We start from the raw sequence: 20,699 nt of genomic DNA, 5'->3' as shown, positions 1-20,699 counted from the left end.
ATGAAGCTGTGGAAATTCATGGTATATTTCATTTGGCCCTGCCTCCTCGTTCGCCACACTGCAATGCCATTGAACACGCTTGGGATCTGCTAAAAAGAGCTTTGGAATTTCATCAATTACTTCCTCATACACTTCAAGAACCAGGCGCGGATCCACGGGGGGGGAACTGGGGGAACGTTCCCCACCCAAATGGCCCGGGCACCTCTTAAATTTTGCCGGCCCTCTTAGAATTTGACATACTAAGGCTCGAATAATTACAAGATCAGCAAAAATTTCACTTTCAATACATTTTGTGGAAAACCATATTATTGAACGGCAAAAAATGGCGTCCCAAAATGGTGGAGGTGTCTGGGGTCCACATTTTCAGTATTTTTAGTATCTAAAGGTCCCCCCCCCCCAAAAGTGGGGCCTGGATCCGCGCCTGTCAAGAACTCAGACAAGTATGGAGAGAAATTGTTCAATCCAACTTCAACAATCTGATCAAAAATATGCGAAGGTGTCAAGCTGTAGCTGATGTTCGAGGAGTCCATACTTTTCATTGAACTTTAATTTTTTGAGTGGACAGATTTTGTCCTACAAATACTAAAAATAAATTTTCATCTTCCAACTGTGAGAGTTATAAATGAAGAGGCAAGAAAATTATTCAGATGAGCGAGTAAACGTTCAGATTAGTCATATTCAAAACTTTGGTTAAAAAAAAATTTGAACTTCTGAAACAATCTCAAAATGTCTGAACATCCTTTACTTTTGTTGAGCAGTATATATCAATGAAACTTGATGAGATTTTATAATCGGTGGGAAAGTTAGCAGTGTATCCTCCAAAGAGTGGAGAATTTGTTATATTATATAAAAGTAAAATAATTTTGAGCTGTCTGCGAATCTTATGTCAATTTGGTTCATCATATTCTCGATGATTTTATAGGACGGAACTCTCTCATCGCATTTTACAGAGTCCGATAATTCAAGACATTCAGAATGTTTCATGTCAATTTGATAAATGGGGGTTTATAAAAGGAAGTCCTTCGCATATCTGAAGAAAAAGCAATTCTCTTTTAGACAATGGAATCTAAAATAAATAATCCAAAAAAATCATGAATGCGACGAACAGGGCCGCGATAGGCAAGCGATGGGCCCCAGGGTAAATAATATAATTGCGCCCCTTTTTGTTTTTCCTTGGGGTGACTCAAATTCAAAATCAAATAATGGTAACTGAAACTTCTACATAATTATTTTGCAGAAATTTTTACTTTCTTATTTCACTGAGTAATTCTTCAATACAAAAAATTTGATCGAAAGTCTTATATTAATATATTCCTTGGAGTTATAACTTTATTTTTAAAAAATGATCGCTTCCCTGTCGCTACCGAAACTCACATAGTCAATAGTATAAGAACGCTATGTTTTGAAATGTTGTGAATTATTTTCAATAGTGTATTGTAGTAATACACTACCGCCATTTACCACGTTCGGAATTACACGTGCTCATCTTAATCCATGTCGCCTTTTCGGTTGTTGATTTTTGTTTTGCTAGTGCAGGCTCACAAAGTTACTTTTCCATTTATCTGCAGAGATATTACTTATTCGAACTGTTTCCTCAACTTCCTTTTTGGTGCCCCTGATGATTTTCCTTATGCACTTTTGTGTTCCATATAAGTCATCTTCCATTTCTCTGGTGGAAATTTCCCAGTGCCTTTTTTTTATTTCCCGAATTATATTGATCTCTCTGTTTCTGGTTTCTATTAATCTATCTATTTTAAATAAAATGACGTGTCCATTTCCGAAAATGTAAACTGTGATTCTATTTACTAAATGTAAACCTATTCATGCTAATTCATGAAATGGTGGCTTTGCTACTGTTTCGAAAAAAGTGTGCCATTCAAATTCAAAATTGATTACACTGAATTATTTTTTTTTATGACAATAACGACATTCCTATAAAACTTGTAAAAGTCTGATAGGAAAACCTCAATAATCTGGGTATTGCCCTGGAAATATTGAAATTTTGAAGGGTTATACGAGGTAAATAAATCAACAAAATTTAAACTGAATGTTGATTTTCAAGTTATGAATATGAATATAGGTCAATTTTCATTAATCCCCCTGTATCTTCGAAAACAACAGTCTTAGGATATCAACAAGCTACTTTTCTGAATGGGTAAGTCAGCAGACGAGATTTGCAGGCTCTGTGGATCGGAAGTAGAAACTTCTGAACACTTGATATGCAAGTGTCCAGAGCTGGCTGGCCTAAGAACCATTCACATGGGCAAGCCGGTCCTGGATACCAGAGAGGTAATGGCCAAGGCCCCTAGGGAGGTTGTCAATTTTATTAACGTCGTTGACGACCTCCCTGGGTTTCTATGAATGAGTAGGGTAGTGAACAAAAGATCTGCATGGTCGCAGTTCCCGGAAGGCTCACCGAAGCAAAACGACCCCAGTTCAAATAATAATAATAATAATACTTTTCTGAAAGATCTGGCTGACCCACATTCACCATTGAGCTATGGTCAACCACACATGGTACACTCTGTATAATATGATGCAAATCAGGATGTAGGTATAATGTCATTTCCTGATTTCCATTATAATATGATAACTAAATGAAGACAATCAGCAGATTAAAATGATAAAAATGATTTCAGTAGGAATTATTTCTTCACTTTATATAATTATATATTAGGTGTAAAACTTTGCTTCCTCCGTTTTGCAATAAATGACTGTAGCGGTGAATGGTAATCGAAATAAATAGATCGTATATGTCATACAATATAAGCTTAGGCATTTGTAAACATAACGCCATCGAAATATTAGTCGATTTGTCTGCAACATAAATTATTCTAGATTTCTCAATTGAACATGTCAGCTTACTAGCCAAATTCTCATCATTCGCGAGAGGTTTTAGCTTTCTGCTTCATTATAAAGAAATCTGTGACTGAGGCTCAACGAATACTCTCAAATACCTATGGCGAGGCCGCTATTAGTGAAGGAACGGGCCGAGAGTGTGTTTTCAACGCTTCAAGAACGGTGATTTTGACGTCGAAGACCAGACCGGTGGAAGAGAGAAGGTTTGCGAAGATGTAAATTGGAGGTATTACTTGATCAAGACTCTTGTCAAACGCAACAAGAATTGGCAGGAATATTAGGAATCAAATAACAAGCCATTTTAAAACGCCTGTAAGTCATGGGAATGATTCAGAAACAAGGAAATTGGGTGTCGTCCAGTTGAAGCCAAGAGATGTTGAACGGCGTTTGTTTGCTTGTGAACAGCTTCTTGCAAGGCAGAGGCGGAAGGGATTTTTGCATCGTGTTGTGATTGAAACGAAAAATGGGTTCTATACAATAATCCCAAGCTCAGAAAGTCATAGGAATATGCCGGCCGCATTTTTCCGTTTTTTATGTGGCTAGCGCAACCAGTTGTTCTAATCCATCAGGGAACGCAGACATGTGTGACAACTCCGTTACCTATGTGGCTAGCGTAATCCGCACATTTCTTATCCATGCTTTCTGATAATTTAATTTTTTCTCTTGAGATCAGGCTTATTTCAGTTGGGTTTTTATTCAATTTCTCGATTTATATCGAAAAATATCGAAATAAATGAAAAATATTTATATATAAGGCGTCCCATAAAAAAATTAACTAAAAATCTCAAGTTAAAAATGGCGCCACGAGTAAACAACACTGCAGAATCTGTCTGCAAAAGATGTGTAAAGGAGGTGAAAAATTATGTGACCTGTGAAAAATGTCGAAGTTCTTTTCATCCGAGCTGCATTCTTAAAAACAATGGATTGTATGTGGATGAAAACGGAAAATATTTTGTTGTGACAACATAACCTCCAAAATATGTGTTTTCGAGGAGAAGGAAAAAGAAATTCAATCTCTGAAGTCACGATTAGTCAACCTGAATGAACTATGCTTTGAAAATTCTATAAACCATGAAAGTATTACAGTTGATGAAGTGGAAAATTCTTCAGAAAAGGAACAGCTCAATACAGAGAATAATTACAGAAGTAATTGCCAAAACAACGAAGTGGTTTATCTGAAATTGTTACCTACTGGAAGAGAAGAGTAAAATGATTTCTGAATTACATGATAAAGTAAAATTACTCAAAAGTTTCAATTCATTTCTAGAGAAACTTGAAAATAATACATCGAATTTAGTGCCACCTATGAAGGAGGATTTGAACCGTAGTAATGGTTCCTGTCTGTTAACGTTGAATAATAAAAACCTGAGAACTACATCTGTGGTAGATACGGAAACTGAAGATAATATTAAAGAAATTTCAGATGGCAGTTCGGTTGTGGATCATAAAGAAAATTATTATTACGGAATTCACCAGTGGTTTCTGCAAAGAAGGAAGATGTTAGCATCCGCCCAATACCATCGACACTTTCTACGTTACGTGGAAATAGACCAAGAAAGGAAGTAATAGTAAAGGGTACAATGTTCTCTGCACCTTTCAGTGGCATGGAGAAGAAGGATTGGATATGGGTAAGTCGTGCAAGTATTGAAACGCCGAAAGAGAAAATAATGGAACATCTTCAAACAAAATTTCACGGACAACCTTTTACTGTGGAGGTCCTACCAGTTCGACAAGGTGCCTCCAGTATTTCTTTCAAGGTAGGTGCAAATATCTCCTTACTCGAGGACATCTATAAAGGCGAAAACTGGCCAGAGAACATAACAGTGAAAAAGTTCAAGTTTCCTTTTCGGAGACAAGAAAGAATCGGAAATTTCTAGAGAGAAATACTTCATTGTAACAAACTCTAACTTACAATCAATACGCAACAAAATTGACTTTTTCTTATCTATATTGAGACAAAGGAAAATCAATGGATCTCGTAAGATGTTATTCAACGATTGGGACTTGAGGAGTATGTGGTGGCAGATTACTTCTGTAGAAAGAATTCAAATTATGGTGGAGCCGCTGTGATTTTAAGAGATGATATTCAATTTTCCCGAATTCCTTTTATCAGAGAGATGTCAGTGGAGAATCATATTGAAATGGTGGCAGTGAGGATACCGAATGAAAAACTAGTTCTATTATCCGTTTATAGACCTCCAACAGGAAATGTTCAGATGTTTTTAACAGCGCTAGGTGAAGTACTAGACAGGTTGTATAGTAAGAAATTATATGAAATAATAATAACAGGTGATTTTAACGTTGACTTTATTAAACCAAGCAGTGACAAGGACATTCTGGTTGACCTGTTGGAATCGTATGGCCTAAATCCAGTGTTCAGTGAGCCTAGTCGCGTGACGAGGAGATCTCAGACCTGCATAGATATCATCTTTCTCAACACTTTTTTTATAGTACCGAAACATTGAATGTGCACAATGTGCACTTAACGATGTCAAAAAAACAAAATTTCTCATCAATGACGAAAATATGTCAAGGTTCGAAAATCAAATTACGGCGACTCAGTGGGATATTACGATGAATACTGAGGCTGAGAGGAGTTACAATAAATTTCATGAGGTCTTTCAACGGTGCTTTAGCGCTTCATTTCCTGAGATAGAAATCAAATTCTGTTCGAATAACACGCATAGAAAGAAATATATGGAATCGAATGAAAGTAAAACCTTGAAATCAGCCATTGAACAAGCGGAAACCATCAACTGGGTCAGATGTATGGAAGGTTATAAACCGAGAGACGGGAAGAAGAGGCACTGGTGCCGGGCAGCCCCAGTTGTCCTCTGATGATATGGCAGGATCTTTCTCTGATATTGTAGATAGTGGAAATCAGATTCTCCATGGATCGGATGCCGACACCTCCATTCTATTCCAGAACTACAAGTCGAGAAAGAAATTTAACGACCACGCAATGTTCAATTTTCCAACTAACGTGTCTGAACTCCAGAGTATTGTGAGAGGTCTCAAGGAAAAATTAACGCAAGATATTTATGGCATGAACAACTTACTATTGAAAAGGATTTTTCCATATGTGGCAGATATTATGAGTGAAGTTCCAGTGTCTGCAACAGGGAATATTTCTAGAGAATTTAAAAATAGCCAGAGTTGTACCACTCCACAAAAAAGGAGATGCCGATGATGCGTCAACTACAGGCCCATTTCCATTCTGCGCGTTTTCTCGAAAATCCTCGAAGAACTCCTGAAGAGAAAGCTAATAGCATTTTTGAAGAGTAAAAATGTCTTAAGTGAGGATCAGCATGGTTTTTCTTCTGGAAAATCGACTACTACTGCATTGACTAGCTCATTAGAATCAATAACAACGGCCCTAGATGATAAAGATCAATGCGAAGTACTGAGTTGTGATCTCTCGAGGGCATTTGACAGTGGGAGATCCTACTGAACAAGATGGAGTATTATGGAATTCGTGGCACCACACTCTCTATCTTTCAGTCATTCCTTCAGGGAAGAATGAATATTGTTGACTGGAAGGGTGAAAAATTTACCTATACTACAGAGCGTGGGATTCCACAGGGCTCAATTTTGGGACCAGTATTATTTAATATATACACAAACGATCTCCCTCTGAATGTTTCTGTCAGTGCGACTGTACGCTATGCTGATGATAAGAATTTGTTCAACAGAGCCGATTCTGTGGAGTTACTGAGAGATGCGTCTTCAATGTCTATGCTGGCTGCACAGGGATGGTTTTCTGCAAATGGTTTGAAATTAAATATGAATAAAACCCAGATTCTGAGATTCGAAGACCACGAGAATCACGATGCAGAAAAGATTAAATTACTATTCGACAGAAATCTCTCATGGAAACCATATATGTCTGAATTATCAAGAAGGTTGTCTACGGCTATATATACGATAAGGCGGATGAGAGCAGTCTCCTCGGCTGATGTCTGTAGAGTTACTTATTTTGCCAACTTTCAATCCGTGGCCACCTACGGTATACTTCTGTGGGGATGTTCTTCTGCTGCACATAGGATTTTTCTGAGACAAAAAGAGGCTCTTCGCGCTTTGTGTGGAGTCTCAACCAGTACAAGTTGCAGACATTTGTTTAGAGAGGAGCGAATACTGACTCTGCCGTCTGCTTACATCCTCGCATGTATGAAATATGTGGTAGAGATAATTCGCACTCTCGGAAGTTTTCATTGTTATGAAACGAGACATAGGGACCATCTACTGATTCAACATCATCGTCTCACGAGAACCCAATCAAGTGCAAATTATACATATGTGTGCCAAGATATACAATAGGTTACCAGATTGTCTGAAAAATTTTGCATTCGTTGAAAACTTTTTTGAAAGATAATTGTTTTTATTCTGTGAGAGAATTCCTTGATCGTTATTATTAAATGTTTATTTACATTGTTTGTCAAACTTGTGACAGTGTTTGTTGTAAACATTTAACTCGTGATATATATTAGTATCTATATATCCTGACTTTCCATGTAACATATTTGATGGAGCAAATAAATATTATTATTATTATCTCTGAAACTTGTGATATTTTTGAAAATCCGATGGTTTTCGAACAATCTGGGGTATAAAACTGCTCTAAAAAACTATGTCTCCTATTTAAGAAACTCCAACTCTCCTTTATATCTGTAAAACGGTAATTGATTTCTATTATCTATTATGAGTATCATATAAATTTATTTATTCGCATGTGAAAAAACCCCAAGTCTTTTATACATAGTTCTTGAGATGCTTTCAGTGAGCATCGAATTTGGGACATCCTGTTCATTCGAAATAAACACACCGATAAAGGCCATGGCATTGTTACGGAAACGAAGACCTTGTTATCAAAAACATTCAAGTCAAAAGTGTGCTTGCAACTTTACTTCAGTCGTAAGGTATTGGGTCTTATAATTGCACAATATAAGAAGGGGTGCCATATAGTTTTTATTCATTTGAACTGATACAATTCTTCTTCTGGAGATCTTGGAGATCAACAGAACGTTGAGGTCTCAAGAGTACAATTGCGTCAATGAGCATATTAACTTGCATTGTTCAGCATTTTTCAATTCCATACGAGGTGCCTGATTTTTGTTGAATTTTATTATTTTTGTTTGTTCGTGGATTGTTCATTTTTGTAATTTTAGACAATATTGAAGAACGGAACAACATCTAAACATATTAACTTGCATTGTTCAGCATTTTTCAATTCCATACGAGGTGCCTGATTTTTGTTGAATTTTATAATTTATGTTTGTTCGTGGACTGTTCATTTTTGTAATTTTAGACAATATTGAAGAACGGAACGACATCTAAGTTTTCTTTCTTGAATTTCATGAGTTTCCGCATGTTCCCTTTTTGTTGAACAGATGATTGTGGATAAGCTTTATTTTGATTTTAATTGTTGAATAAAGATGTCGTTATTAGTGTGATTTTCTTGATGATTTTAATTGTATTTATTTCATCTTGCTCATGTTACATCGTCGACATCTAAACAACTTTCTAGGTAGGTTATAATTCATTTAATTTGTGATCTTTTCATTTGTTTGATTTCAGAGCACCTGATGATGGCAAGTTACCTCGCCGAAATGCATAGTGCATGAATCAAATATATATAGTGGAGTAGACCATTTGTTTATTGTACCTATAATCAATAACTCCACCGATGGACTATTACCAGAAAAAAAAATTCAATTATCATTTTAAACATAAATATAGGTATAACAATATATAAATGATCGCAAATTATTGCAACCAATTTCAGATGACGATAACTATTAAGAGATTAAGCAACTTGTTGAAAGAATTTGTGTGCACTTACCTCGTGAGTTAAGAGAGATGATGTCTGTGATTTACCCCCTAATCTGGTGGCAAAAGATGGTCAGGTGGATGGGTAAAAGGGATGATTAACCTCTTCTGCACCGGCTTCGTGGTGATGACTTAATTTGAGTATCACACAATTCACTCGAAATTGCTCAATCAGTTTTTAACAGAAGAAATTGAAAATGTATAAAGATGATTAGATGAATTTTAAGTAATCAAATAACTTAATTTTTGATGAATTTTAGAATAGATAAGCACAGTTTTACACTTGAGAAAGTTATTATCATTAATTATGACGATGTTTTTTTAACGATCGGGTAATACCGCGGCCGCAGGTGGCGCCAACAAACAACAAATTTTCTGCAGGAAAAATTCTACACGACGTAACAATAGGGGTGTATATGTAAAAATTTTTTGCAGGTACTCAGAAAGCATTGTTAATAAATGTGCGAGTTGCGTTAGACACATAGGGAACGGAGTTGTCTCGCTAGTCTCCGTTCCCTAATGGATTAGAGCAACTGGTGGCGCTAGCCACATAGGAAATGAAAAAATGCATCCCGGCCATGCTTCCATGTCGACGGCCAAACCGAATATTCACGGTTCCAACGTGATGCTCAATATTTGATGGGACCAGCTCGGCGTAGTGTATTATGTGTTGTTAAAACCGAATGAAATATTAATGCGTTCGAGCCGAGCATTGAAGGAAAAACGGCCGCAATACAACGAGAAACATGATAAAGTGAATGTACAGCATGACAATGCTCGACCTCATGTTGCGAAAGACATACTTGGATTTTGGAAACGTTGAAATGAGAGGTCCTACGCCACCCGACGTATTCTCCAGACGTTGCTTCGTCGAACTATTACTTGTATCGAACAATGGCACACGGCCTGACTCACCAGCACTTCTGGTCTTATGAATAAGTGAAAAATTGGATCGATTCGTGGATCGTTTCAAAAGATGACCAGTTTTTTTAACGCGGGAATCGTACGCTGTCCGAAAGCTGGGAGAAAGTAGTGGCCAGCAATAGACAATACTTTGAAACTTAAATGTATAACAAGTTTCTCACATAAAATCCTCGAATTTCGCAGAAAAAACGGCGGAATTAAAGTTGTACGCCTATGTATGTAAAATGGAATTGTTCGAAAAAAGCCGACTTCCAAAAACGTCCTGTATAATGACCCAAATCAAGCACGAACTTTTCGAAAGAATTCTTCGAACATTGGTTCGACAAAAGTGTATATTAACATGAACGATAAACAAGATCTAATTGTTTGCCCAACAATTTGAATCAATTAAGGTAAACGACACATTTTCTTCATGGGGCCTACAATGATCGAAAAACAACAATAACAGTTAATACAGCTCTCAGCTTGTTATTGATATTTATAATTTCTGGTTGATGATTTAACAGACTGAACGAAATTGCGGGAACTATAACGAAAATTATAAATGAATATTTAGATAATGAAGATGCGTTATATTCTGCCTGAAATCTTCTGCCTGTTCGTGTTTGTTCTGTGTGGAGATGGAGCTTTAAGGTTGAATAATAATTCTGCAGTTCTAGCTAGGGAAAAGCGTGGATTGGTATTTCCTCTAGGAGGAACTTTCAAGGTATGTTGAGATCAAAGAGTTTCAATGTTGGATAATTGATATTTAATAACCATACAGTGCAGGATTTGAAAATGTTTCTTTTTTCAAAAGAATATTAATTGTTGATTTATTATTCAGTGAATGAACTTTAAACATGGATAACGTTTTTAAAATTGATGGAATAAGGTATTCAAAAGCAGAAATGGATGATGAAATATAGTGGCCGATTTTTCAAATTTTACGTATTTCGTAAACTACAGAAAAAATTTGTGCTGTTATTCAATTCACTCATGAGTTATGTCAATTAGCAGTATATATTTACATATGGTGTGTAGTATTAAATATTCCCAAATATTGAAAATTTCATTTAATTTATTTTGTAGTAAGTACAGTCTTGAAATTTCAAATGAACAATATGTTCGTTTGAGTTTCTTTTCATCTTCACGCTTTGTTCGGATTTTCTTTCGATAATTAGAAACCGCAAGTTCCTAGTCCTATTCTTACCAGAGGTAGAATAGGACTAGGTGAGTACGGATTGACTGCAAAAAATTAATTTCTGTCTTTTCTAAGAAAGCTATAGATGGAGTTTGTATATTCATGGAATAATGAAACCATCATCAGAACCAAACTTATCAGCAGAACTTATTGAAACTTGGGAAGAATTTGACACATGCCAAGGTTGAGTCAGAGACATACAGTACAACTTCGATAGCCCGGACACTCCAGTATTCCGGACACTGCTGGGATTCGGGCATTTTGAAATTGTTGCCTCTGAAATCCGGGCGCGAAAATATTCATTATGCAAAACAATAGCATTTTCCTGTTTATACATGTAAAAAACGGTTACATGTCGGTTGGAAACAGCGCGGTGGCAGCATTTTTCATTCTGCACTTTGTTTTTGAGCATGCCGGACGCAATGGCTGCAGTCAAACGATCACATAAGACACTTACACTCACAGAAAAGTCCAGCTATCAGGTAGACTGAGGAGAATAATATTCCCCTTGAAGATTTATAGCTTTTGAAAAGGCTTAAAGACAAGGCGATGGATAAAGATGCATCCAAAAAAGGCCAAACTAAAATTGATATGTATTTTTCAAAAAAGAAGAACATATTTCATTTTGCATACATACATAATATGTATGTATACAATATTATAAATACCTACATGTACATATTTACATAACGTGTTACATGTACTTATGAGTTTTGTTTTATTTTATGAGAAAATAATATTTTTTTGTGACTTGATTGATAAACCTTATTTTGATGATTTATGAGTTGCTTTATTTCATAAATTAAAATCACTACCTGTAATCCGGACGCCTCAATAATCCGGACAGGTACCGGAACGATATCTGCCCGGACTACTGAATTTATACTGTATTAATTTTTTAACATTCCAGGACCAGACTCATTATTTCTCATTTGAAGTGTTCAGGTTGAAAATATTACTTTGTATTTTGAATTTGAAATCATTGTTCATATTTTCAAAAAGTATAGTGCATCCCATTTTGGGTGAGACAGCCAGGTTTCTCGCTTGTTATTTAAGATAGAGCCTTGGGGTTTTCACGTTCCTGTCCTACTTTTTCGTGAAACTCAAGTTGGTCTAATCAGATTGTGCATAACTGTTTCCGTTCAAAAGATACAGGGTGATTTTGGAAATTGATACTTTTCGGACCCCTTCTTTATCTCCGAAGTTATTAGAAATAATGCTGAGGTAAAAACTACTTCTGAATCAGAATTCTGCGTAGAATCCAGTGGCGTACTCAATATTTTTTTTCGGGGTATGGTTTTGAAGATTCAACACAAACCTATATTTTTTTTAATGGAACACCCTATATATCATTACTTCGTTGAATTCGTTATTTTTTTCCCTTCAAAATGATATATGATACTATGTAGGTAGGATGTTCAGAAATGTTAAAAAAACACTAAAACGTCAAATAATGATGATTTTTTTGTAAATGGGCCATGAATTTTCTATGTTTCAATAAGAGGATTATTACTTTCGATTTTTAAAAATAGTAGGTCATTGATGACACAAACATCCTTGTTGTTATTATGGCTACTATGCATTTGGGAGCATTGTTTTATCAAGTAGGCATTGGAGGGAAAAAACCAATCTGATCTAGCTGTCATCGCTATAAATTATTGTTATTATTATTGATTCTTCTTTTCTATGGGAAATCCATTGCCCATTAACAAAAAAATCATCATTAATTGATGTTTCAGTGTTTTTTGGCCTTTCTGAACATCCTACCTACATAGTGTCATATATCATTTTGAAGGGAAAAAAATAACGAATTCAACGAAGTAATGATACACATAGTGTTCCATTTAAAAAAACATAAGTTTGTGTTGAATCTTCTAAAACATAACCCGAAAAAAAATAATGAGTACGCCACTGGATTCTACGCAGAATTCTGATTCAGAAGTAGTTTTTACCTCAGCATTATTTCTAATAACTTCGGAGATAAAGAAGGGGTCCGAAAAGTATCAATTTCCAAAATCACCCTGTATCTTTTGAACGGAAACAGTTATGCACAATCTGATTAGACCAACTTGAGTTTCACGAAAAAGTAGGACAGGAACGTGAAAACCCCAAGGCTCTATCTTAAATAACAAGCGAGAAACCTGGCTGTCTCACCCAAAATGGGATGCACTGTACATAAATTCAGCTTGAATACATGGTATCACTCAAAGTTGTCCCATCTTACATTATTTTTTTATGAATTTTTGAAATTGGACAAAGTTCGAAAAATTTGATTATTATTTAAATTGTTATTTTAAAAACCATGGTTTGTTTCTTTATCGTGAATGAATGGAAATTATAATTCGTTCAATATATAATAATATAAAATCTGATTGTTATATTTGTAGTGTATTCCTTCTTTTCCTTCTCATTTATTCGCTAGTTTGTTTTCATTTTCAGTTGGTGATTGGTTTCGGAACTCCAATAAAACTCAGCAAAACGAGGACAATTTCTGTAGGATGGAATTTTCAGTGGCAGTATCCACTTGCAGTTAACACTAGTGTAATTAAGACTTATCCTCCGATATTGTCCAGAAAGACTAGAGAAGATTCTGATGTAAGGAGGAAAGAGATATATGATGCTTTGGAACATATTTTCATTAGGTGATGATATATATTTGATCCGCTCATAATGCGAAATTTATTGACTCCTCTCTTAAAAGAAGTAGGTAGATACTTTTCGAGCGTTCGTCTTCAGACCGATCACTCTATTGTCATAATTTCTGTAATTTTCAAATTGATACAACATATCCATAGGTGCTTTTGAGCACTTGCATTCATGGGCCAAATGCACTGTTCGCGACTACATAACTGTATATAAATATATCGTCCCCGAAGGTGCAATACGCTCTATTAGTGTGACATCACACACCGCCATTTTTGGTTCTCCTGTCAGTGTTCGGAATCCAAACAAATGAATTGTCATTCAAATTAGTACGGTGTCGTTGAAGCAATTGGCTTATTTTCATAAATAAGAGTATTTGAGCAACGATTTCAGTTTTAATTGATAGACAGAAGGAACGAGGTTAATACCATTAAGTTTGAATCCCGTATCATTTCCCAGATTTTGTATAAAGCCGTGTTTATTAGTTGAACTTCAAGTTCGAACTTACTGGCAATAATCTCGTGCCTTCTGTCTATCAATTAATATTGTAAAATCGTTCCTTAACTCAAATAATCTTTTTTATCAAAATAAGCCAATTTCTTCAACGACAACGTACTAATTTGAAAGACAATTTGTTTGTTTGGATTCCGAACACTGACAGGAGAACCAAAAATGGAGGTGTGTGACGTCATCACTAATAGAGCGTATTGGCGCATGAAATAATGAGTGAGTAAAATCTACCGACTTCATGTCAGTGCTACTCGATGTCGTTTGTGAAAATAACTAATTTTTTGAATATCTCGAAATATCCTTCAGTTCCATTTAGCTTCTCCCAATTTTTTTCTTTTGTTTTCAGATATAACAGTGATCTCCAAGATTGTCTAGTCAGATTCATCTGTGAGGAAGGTTATTCAAGTTTTAAACACACTTCTAATGGCCCTTATGGAGAACTTCTTCATATAATTTTATCGTGAGTCTTTTTAGTGTTGTAATAAATCAAGCCCCCGATGGTGCAATATGTTTTTTTATAATAAACTATTTTTTTTTAGTCCTGATGATGACGATGATGGTGAATTGAATAACAAATATACGGATGCACGAGATGCAGGAGTATTTGGAGCTGATTGTTACGAATTATATCCAAACTGCGAAGAGGATTTATTGCTGCAGAGCTTGTTTTCTTTGGATTTTACTTGAACCAATGAAAGGCATAAAATGCCCTTTGTGTATTCATCTGTTTGGGAAACTCTAATAAATTTTCAAGGATATGTTGTTCTTCGGAACGCTTTGTGTTCTTCGATAAATTTGGTACAATTTTTTTTTATTTCTGCTATATTCGCTGTCTATTTCTGTCAAATAATTTGTTATAGCTATCTGCATCAATTATTTCTGGATTTTTCAACATACTGAGTTATCCATGTCGTGTTTGAACAGTGTTATCCGAAACTGCTGAAAATTTTGAAAACTAACTACAAAAATAATGATTATGTACTATGCTTCGACCATTACGAGCCGTTGCTAGCCAAACTGCCGCCCTAGGCAGAGACATAATTTGCCGCTCTAACAGAAGTCAATTCCGCAGAATGCAAAAAAATAATTTTGGGTAATCGGGGACTTCTACTGAGAAATGTAAAATTGAAGGCATCTTCTTGAAATATTTTGCTAATACCATGCAGGAAATATGCATTAACAAAAAACTAATAATTTCAACCCTGTACAAAAAATTTAATTAATTCGCATAAGAAAATATAAACCGTTGTCCTTTGCCTTCATATTAATCGCAATACCGTTGAGCTGTATCCTCATTATTTTGAGTGATAGACATTTTTTCTAAAATCAACCCCATCCTACAAAATACTCCTTGATTATTATATTTCTCTTTTCACCATTATTAACAAAATGATTTGTGTAACACTTTGGTATATCTAAAAATGTGTTTATAAATTTCATCTATTCTTCGTGACTTCCATCGTGAGTATCTCCCAGTGCCGGAGAAATGCTTGAAAAATAAAAAAAATATAGAGCTTACCTAATTTCATTATCTCAATTATCCAAAGGTGAATTGTAAAAGTAAGAATATGAAAACACTCACTTTGCTTTTACATCAAACGATTAAAAAATAATACAATTGATTATGGTATGAAATGAGAGCAATTCTTATATCAATTTAGAATGATAAGATTTATTTTATTTTATTTATTTTCATTTATTTATTTAATATGTACAATGTTCTACAGGTTTAAACCCAATTACAGAACAAGGAACATATGAAAAATAAAGTATACACTAATATTACATATTCTGAGAAAAAAAAACGATAACAAAAATGCTCAGTCAGTCAAAATAATGTGATCTGATATTCAAAATGGAACAATTAAAAATATCCAAGTGAGAACTTATAGTATTACAGGCATCACACAAATTATAAAGAGGTGAATACTTCAATGTATTCGTTCGAGGTGTCGGCATATAAAATGTATTTCTAACTCTAGAGGCTGGTCTTGGAATAGCAAAATTTAGTTTTTCGAGAATGCAAGGATCTTTAATGACACCATTTATTAGTTTGTGAGTAAATACAATTGAATTCTCGTCGACATTTCAAACTATTCATGCAGTGTCTGCTCAAAAGCAGGTTCTGAGGAAAACCGATAGGCGTGTAGACACCATCTGCTCTATATGAAAAAAGTTTTAGACAACGCCGCTGCACAGACTCAACTCTCTCAATATGGACCTGGTAGCAAGGAGACCATATTATAGACGAGTATTCTAATTTTGATCTGACAAATGCATAATAAAGGGTCTTTAATGTGACTGTGTCAGAGAAATCGCGAGAGATTCGCGCTATGAGCCCGTACATCCCATACGCAGCAGACAAGGTAGCATCAATGTGTGGCACAAACGAAATTCTGGAATCAATATTCACTCCTAAATCAGTTAACACCGATGGACGCTGGAGAACTTTGGAAGCTATTGTGTAATCAAAACGAATAGTATTTTTATTTTGCGTAAATGACATAACATTACACTTCTCAGCGTTCAAAGGTAACCTGTTTCTTCTACACCACTCTTCAACGCGTTGCAAATTAGAGGCGAGTCGCAAGCAGTCCGATACATTGCTTACCTCCAGGTATATTTTGAAATCATCAGCATATAACAAACAGTCGATATCAACTACCTCCGCCAAATCATTAATAAATATTATGAAGAGGAGTGGCCCAAGGTTACTTCCTTGAGGGACTCCAGAAGTACTGGAGAACACTGTAGACCTGACTCCCTTGAACTCGACATGTTGCTGCCTATTGGACAAGTAAGACTTGAAAAGACCAATGAGAGCCGAGGAAAGGCCAAATTCAGACAACTTCCTCAACAATATTCCATGGTTAAGCAGATCAAAAGCCTTTGAAAAATCAGTATATAATATATCTACTTGGGATTTTCTCTCAATGGAAATTGTGGAAAGATGGAAATTGTGGAATCGTTACCCCAATATATTGCATTCCTCTGAAGAATCAACATTCTGATTGGAGAATTGAAAATAGAAATAATACCTGAAACATCCAGAGGCCACTCCAAGTACGCATAAAAATTCGCAAAGTTTAGCAAAGGGAAAGCCGATATCTAAGTCTGATGAGTGCATGCGTGTTTGAGCGCCAATAACTCGCAAAAAGTACTATTAGGGGGATTACGAGACATCTGGATATTTATGAGTATAATGCTTAATTTGACATTCCGACAAATGCATTGAACATATTTTGAATAACAATGCTTGAATAACAATGTTTGATAATTTTTGCATCGAATTTTCTTCAGCGACGAAGCATATTTTCCACTCTTGGCTATGTAAACAAGCAAAATTTTCGATTCTCCTAATGAAGCCAGTTGTTATATCTTCATAAATTTTTTGATGGTTGATTTTTCCTTTCTCTCCTTTCGAAGTATTTGTAAAGATAGTTCATTTCGAATTTTTCCCGCACTATGCTGAGAGTATGTGACTTGTGTAATCCAAATGAATTCCTTTATCCTTTGAGAAAGTTTCCACTAGTTTGACCATAATTCTAGGTGGTTCTTGTTTCATGTTCTCAGTTTTAGATCATGCGTATGCACAGTAGACAGATAACATCAAATACAATACAATTTATTTGCATAAATTACATGAATCATACAATTTTCTTTAACATTAGTAAAAAATTATGCAAAAGCGCACTGTGCAGCGACTATATAAGCCGACCACAACAGATGCCATGGCACACATTGTGTAACACAGACGCTTGGGAATACCATATGAGAATCCAAATGATGAGAATCATGGTACAAGAAAAAAAAATCATTAATCTAAAAACCACAAAAATAAACTAGGGAACCCATTGACGCAAAAAGGAGAGGATCACCACGTATGTGCATCAACCTTAAAAATTGAGATTTCTTATTTTGGACGCATAACCAGGTAAGTTTTAATTGCCCTTTTGTAAGGCCAAAAGTTTATTAATTATAAGGAAGGTGTTTTCGGTTGAATCGATCAACTATAATTCTATTAAATTGGGATAATGAAACACCGGATTTCTAAACTAATGTATTGAATTTGGCTGTACAAGTTATGTGTTTACAAGGTAACAGCTACCAGCGTACTGAGGTACCCCGATTTCCTGGGAATGACTTCCGCAGCATCGCCTTTAAGAGCATTCTTCAAATAATAGAACTTTTGGATGTCCGTTAATCCCTTGTTTAAATGTATTAACGCATTAAAACTATCATAGAACTCTAACCAGTTTTTGTAAGAACCTTGAAACTCTGTAATTTGCATTGTGGGCAATTTTACATTCCTTTCTGCTATTGAATTTTCACTTGAGCAAAGTGAACCCTTAATGAATTGCAAGATCTTTATATCCGCGAGAGCAATTGATTCAAAATACGCATCCTGAAACTCGATTCTTTCTTGTTCCTGTAAGTCAGGATGATTGATGTCGAGTTCTTCAATTTGTATTTGCAAATTTTCGAACTCGTTCCACAACTCCTTGCATTTTTCCACACGCACCGGGATTTGACCTGCCTTTTCTGACTCGATAGTCTTCAAAAACAGTTCAAACCGTGTTAATTGAGCTTTGACTACACCTCTTCGTTTAATTAAAACATTCAATTCCGACATTTTGTGAGAAATAATGAGAGTCTAATTTATTTAATAATTTCAACCAGTCAATGCACTGGTAAATCGTACCCAAGTAGAGGAAGGAAAGGAAAATGTACTCACAATCCGTCCTTTTTCTGTAATTGTAACCCTATGTGTCCGTTTGTATTGTCCCCCAGCTGGAACTCCTACAAATGCCTTGAATACGCTGTTGCGTTGATTTTTTGGTTTTTGTTGCTGTGTCGTCCCCCAAGTGGAACTCAAAAAACTGCCTTGATTACGCTGTTGCGTTGATTGTATTCTCCCCCAAGTGGAACACCAAAATGCCTTGAATACGCTGAACTCTGCTACCGTTTACACTTGTACACCTTAGCGTTGTTTTCCGATTTTACAACACTACCCGTCGAAATCTTTCGCAATGTTCACTATCCGGCTCGAAGGACCAATGTTTGTGGTTGAATCGATCAACTGTAATTCTATTAAATTGGGATAATGAAACACCGGATTTCTTAACTAATATATTTAATTTGGCTGTACAAGTTATATATTAACAAAGTAACAGCTACGAGCGTACTGGGGTACCCCGATTTCCTGGGGATGTTAAGTGTCGCTTTGGATTTTGTATACCAAAGCGCAATCCAGGTCCCTGATTGGTCCACGTCTTTGTTCCTTGCCCTAAGATGTGACTTCACGATGACCATATGTAGCGCCAACGTGGCGCCAAGGATGCTCTTGTTCTATTCAAAGTAAAATTGAATTCATTAGACTTAATTATTTCATTTTTCATTGCAATAATGATATTTCTCTTAAAAACGTGTGAAAAATATAGATTTCGAAGTCTCAATAATCTGAGTAGGTACTGCCTTGAAAATATTGAAATTACTTTCAACGTTTTGAAGGGTTGCATGGAGTAAATAAACCCACAAAATTTTTACAATATCGGACTGCTGATTCCCAAGTTATGGAGATCAGAAATGTGGGCCATTTTTCATAAATCACCCTGTATCTCCGAAACTGACAGTATTAGGATACTTAATAAGCTATTTTTCTGAATGGCCTGGATGACTTGCATCCACCACTTGGCTATGGCCAGTCAGTCGAGTTAAACTCTTTATAGGTACCTATCATCGAGCTTACCCAAAACTCTTCTAGGTTTTACAGATTCATCATCAGTGAGTCGACCTTATCGTTGAGAAAATTCTGTTCGGCAACAGGGAGCTTCGAAATTGGTTCAATCATACCTTATTGCGCTAGATTGGTAGAGTCAGAATTCTGAGTTAATAAAACAAACTTGAGTAACCTGCCTATTATATACCTCATGAGGTATTTACCTTGACTAAACAGACTGATTCCCTTATTGTATATTGAAACAAAATCAATTATTTATATAGGCAGTACTGCATACTGTTAATCCATGAGATTGAAATTACCTACTGTCATACTGTTATGGAATGTTTTTAGTCATGTTTCATTCATTTTAGTTATTTTGTACGGAATTTGGCTCCTTTCAATACAAACCCTAAATAACAACTGTGATTTGTTTTAGAATTATTCAGAATCTTGATTGTATCAATTATATCTCTTCGAACACAGTTGAAAGGTATCCACCTTTGAAAAATACTCGATTACCACTATGTTCGGATCTGTATCCATGGAAATTCAACCCCATTTATAATTCAAGTCAAAATTCCCTCCTACTTAATGCATTCATTTTGAGGTTCTTGAATTCCCCTACAAAAATAGGAAAGGGCGAACTTCGATTGTTTCGTTCGAACGCAGCGAAATGTGTTTCCACGGATCACTGGTAGAATCTCTCGATCGTGAAATATTCACAATCAGTGATTGAAACTGTTCCACTTTGTTTGAAATACAAGAGCCGAAGTGGGAGGTAAAAAAACGGATGCAGAACACGGGTGGAATAGCAAATTTGAGAGTTTTCCTTATTGCGGATTTCATCGAAGAATGGATGAATCAATTAGTTTTTATACTAAATGATAGAAAAGAAACTCATTTGAAAACAATTCATCAAAGGTAATACCACGAGTGCTTCAAATATTATCGATCATTTTTTCCTTTTCCACGAAAACTTGTTTATTTGGCAAAAACATGAAAACAAATCGATTGATAAAATCACTCTTCCTAACG

General features: G+C 35.6%; 1 protein-coding gene across 1 annotated transcript; it reads left to right on the top strand.

Annotated features, from left to right (window-relative positions):
* Positions 1–9,960: 9,960 nt before the first annotated feature.
* LOC123675632 lies at positions 9,961–14,666 on the top strand. The gene is made up of 4 exons (XM_045611069.1): positions 9,961–10,315; positions 13,229–13,431; positions 14,289–14,402; positions 14,482–14,666. The coding sequence occupies exons 1-4, from the start codon at positions 10,169–10,171 to the stop codon at positions 14,627–14,629; spliced, it is 612 nt and encodes a 203-aa protein (XP_045467025.1). The 5' UTR covers positions 9,961–10,168; the 3' UTR covers positions 14,630–14,666.
* The last annotated feature ends 6,033 nt before the right edge of the window (positions 14,667–20,699 follow it).

This window comes from Harmonia axyridis, chromosome 3, assembly GCF_914767665.1.
Source record: "Harmonia axyridis chromosome 3, icHarAxyr1.1, whole genome shotgun sequence".
Lineage (NCBI taxonomy): Eukaryota > Metazoa > Arthropoda > Insecta > Coleoptera > Coccinellidae > Harmonia > Harmonia axyridis.
The sequence above is the reverse complement of the archived record's forward strand: the minus strand, read 5'-3'. Positions and strand labels throughout refer to the sequence as shown.

What these genes read in the sequence shown, in the direction of transcription:
- LOC123675632 (XM_045611069.1), top strand. Translation starts at nt 10,169, where the DNA reads ATGAAGATGCGTTATATTCTGCCTGAAATCTTCTGCCTGTTCGTGTTT. An exon ending in CTCTAGGAGGAACTTTCAAG is followed by an intron (nt 10,316 to 13,228) that starts GTATGTTGAGAT and finishes TTTCATTTTCAG; the next exon opens with TTGGTGATTGGTTTCGGAAC. An exon ending in TTGGAACATATTTTCATTAG is followed by an intron (nt 13,432 to 14,288) that starts GTGATGATATAT and finishes TTTTGTTTTCAG; the next exon opens with ATATAACAGTGATCTCCAAG.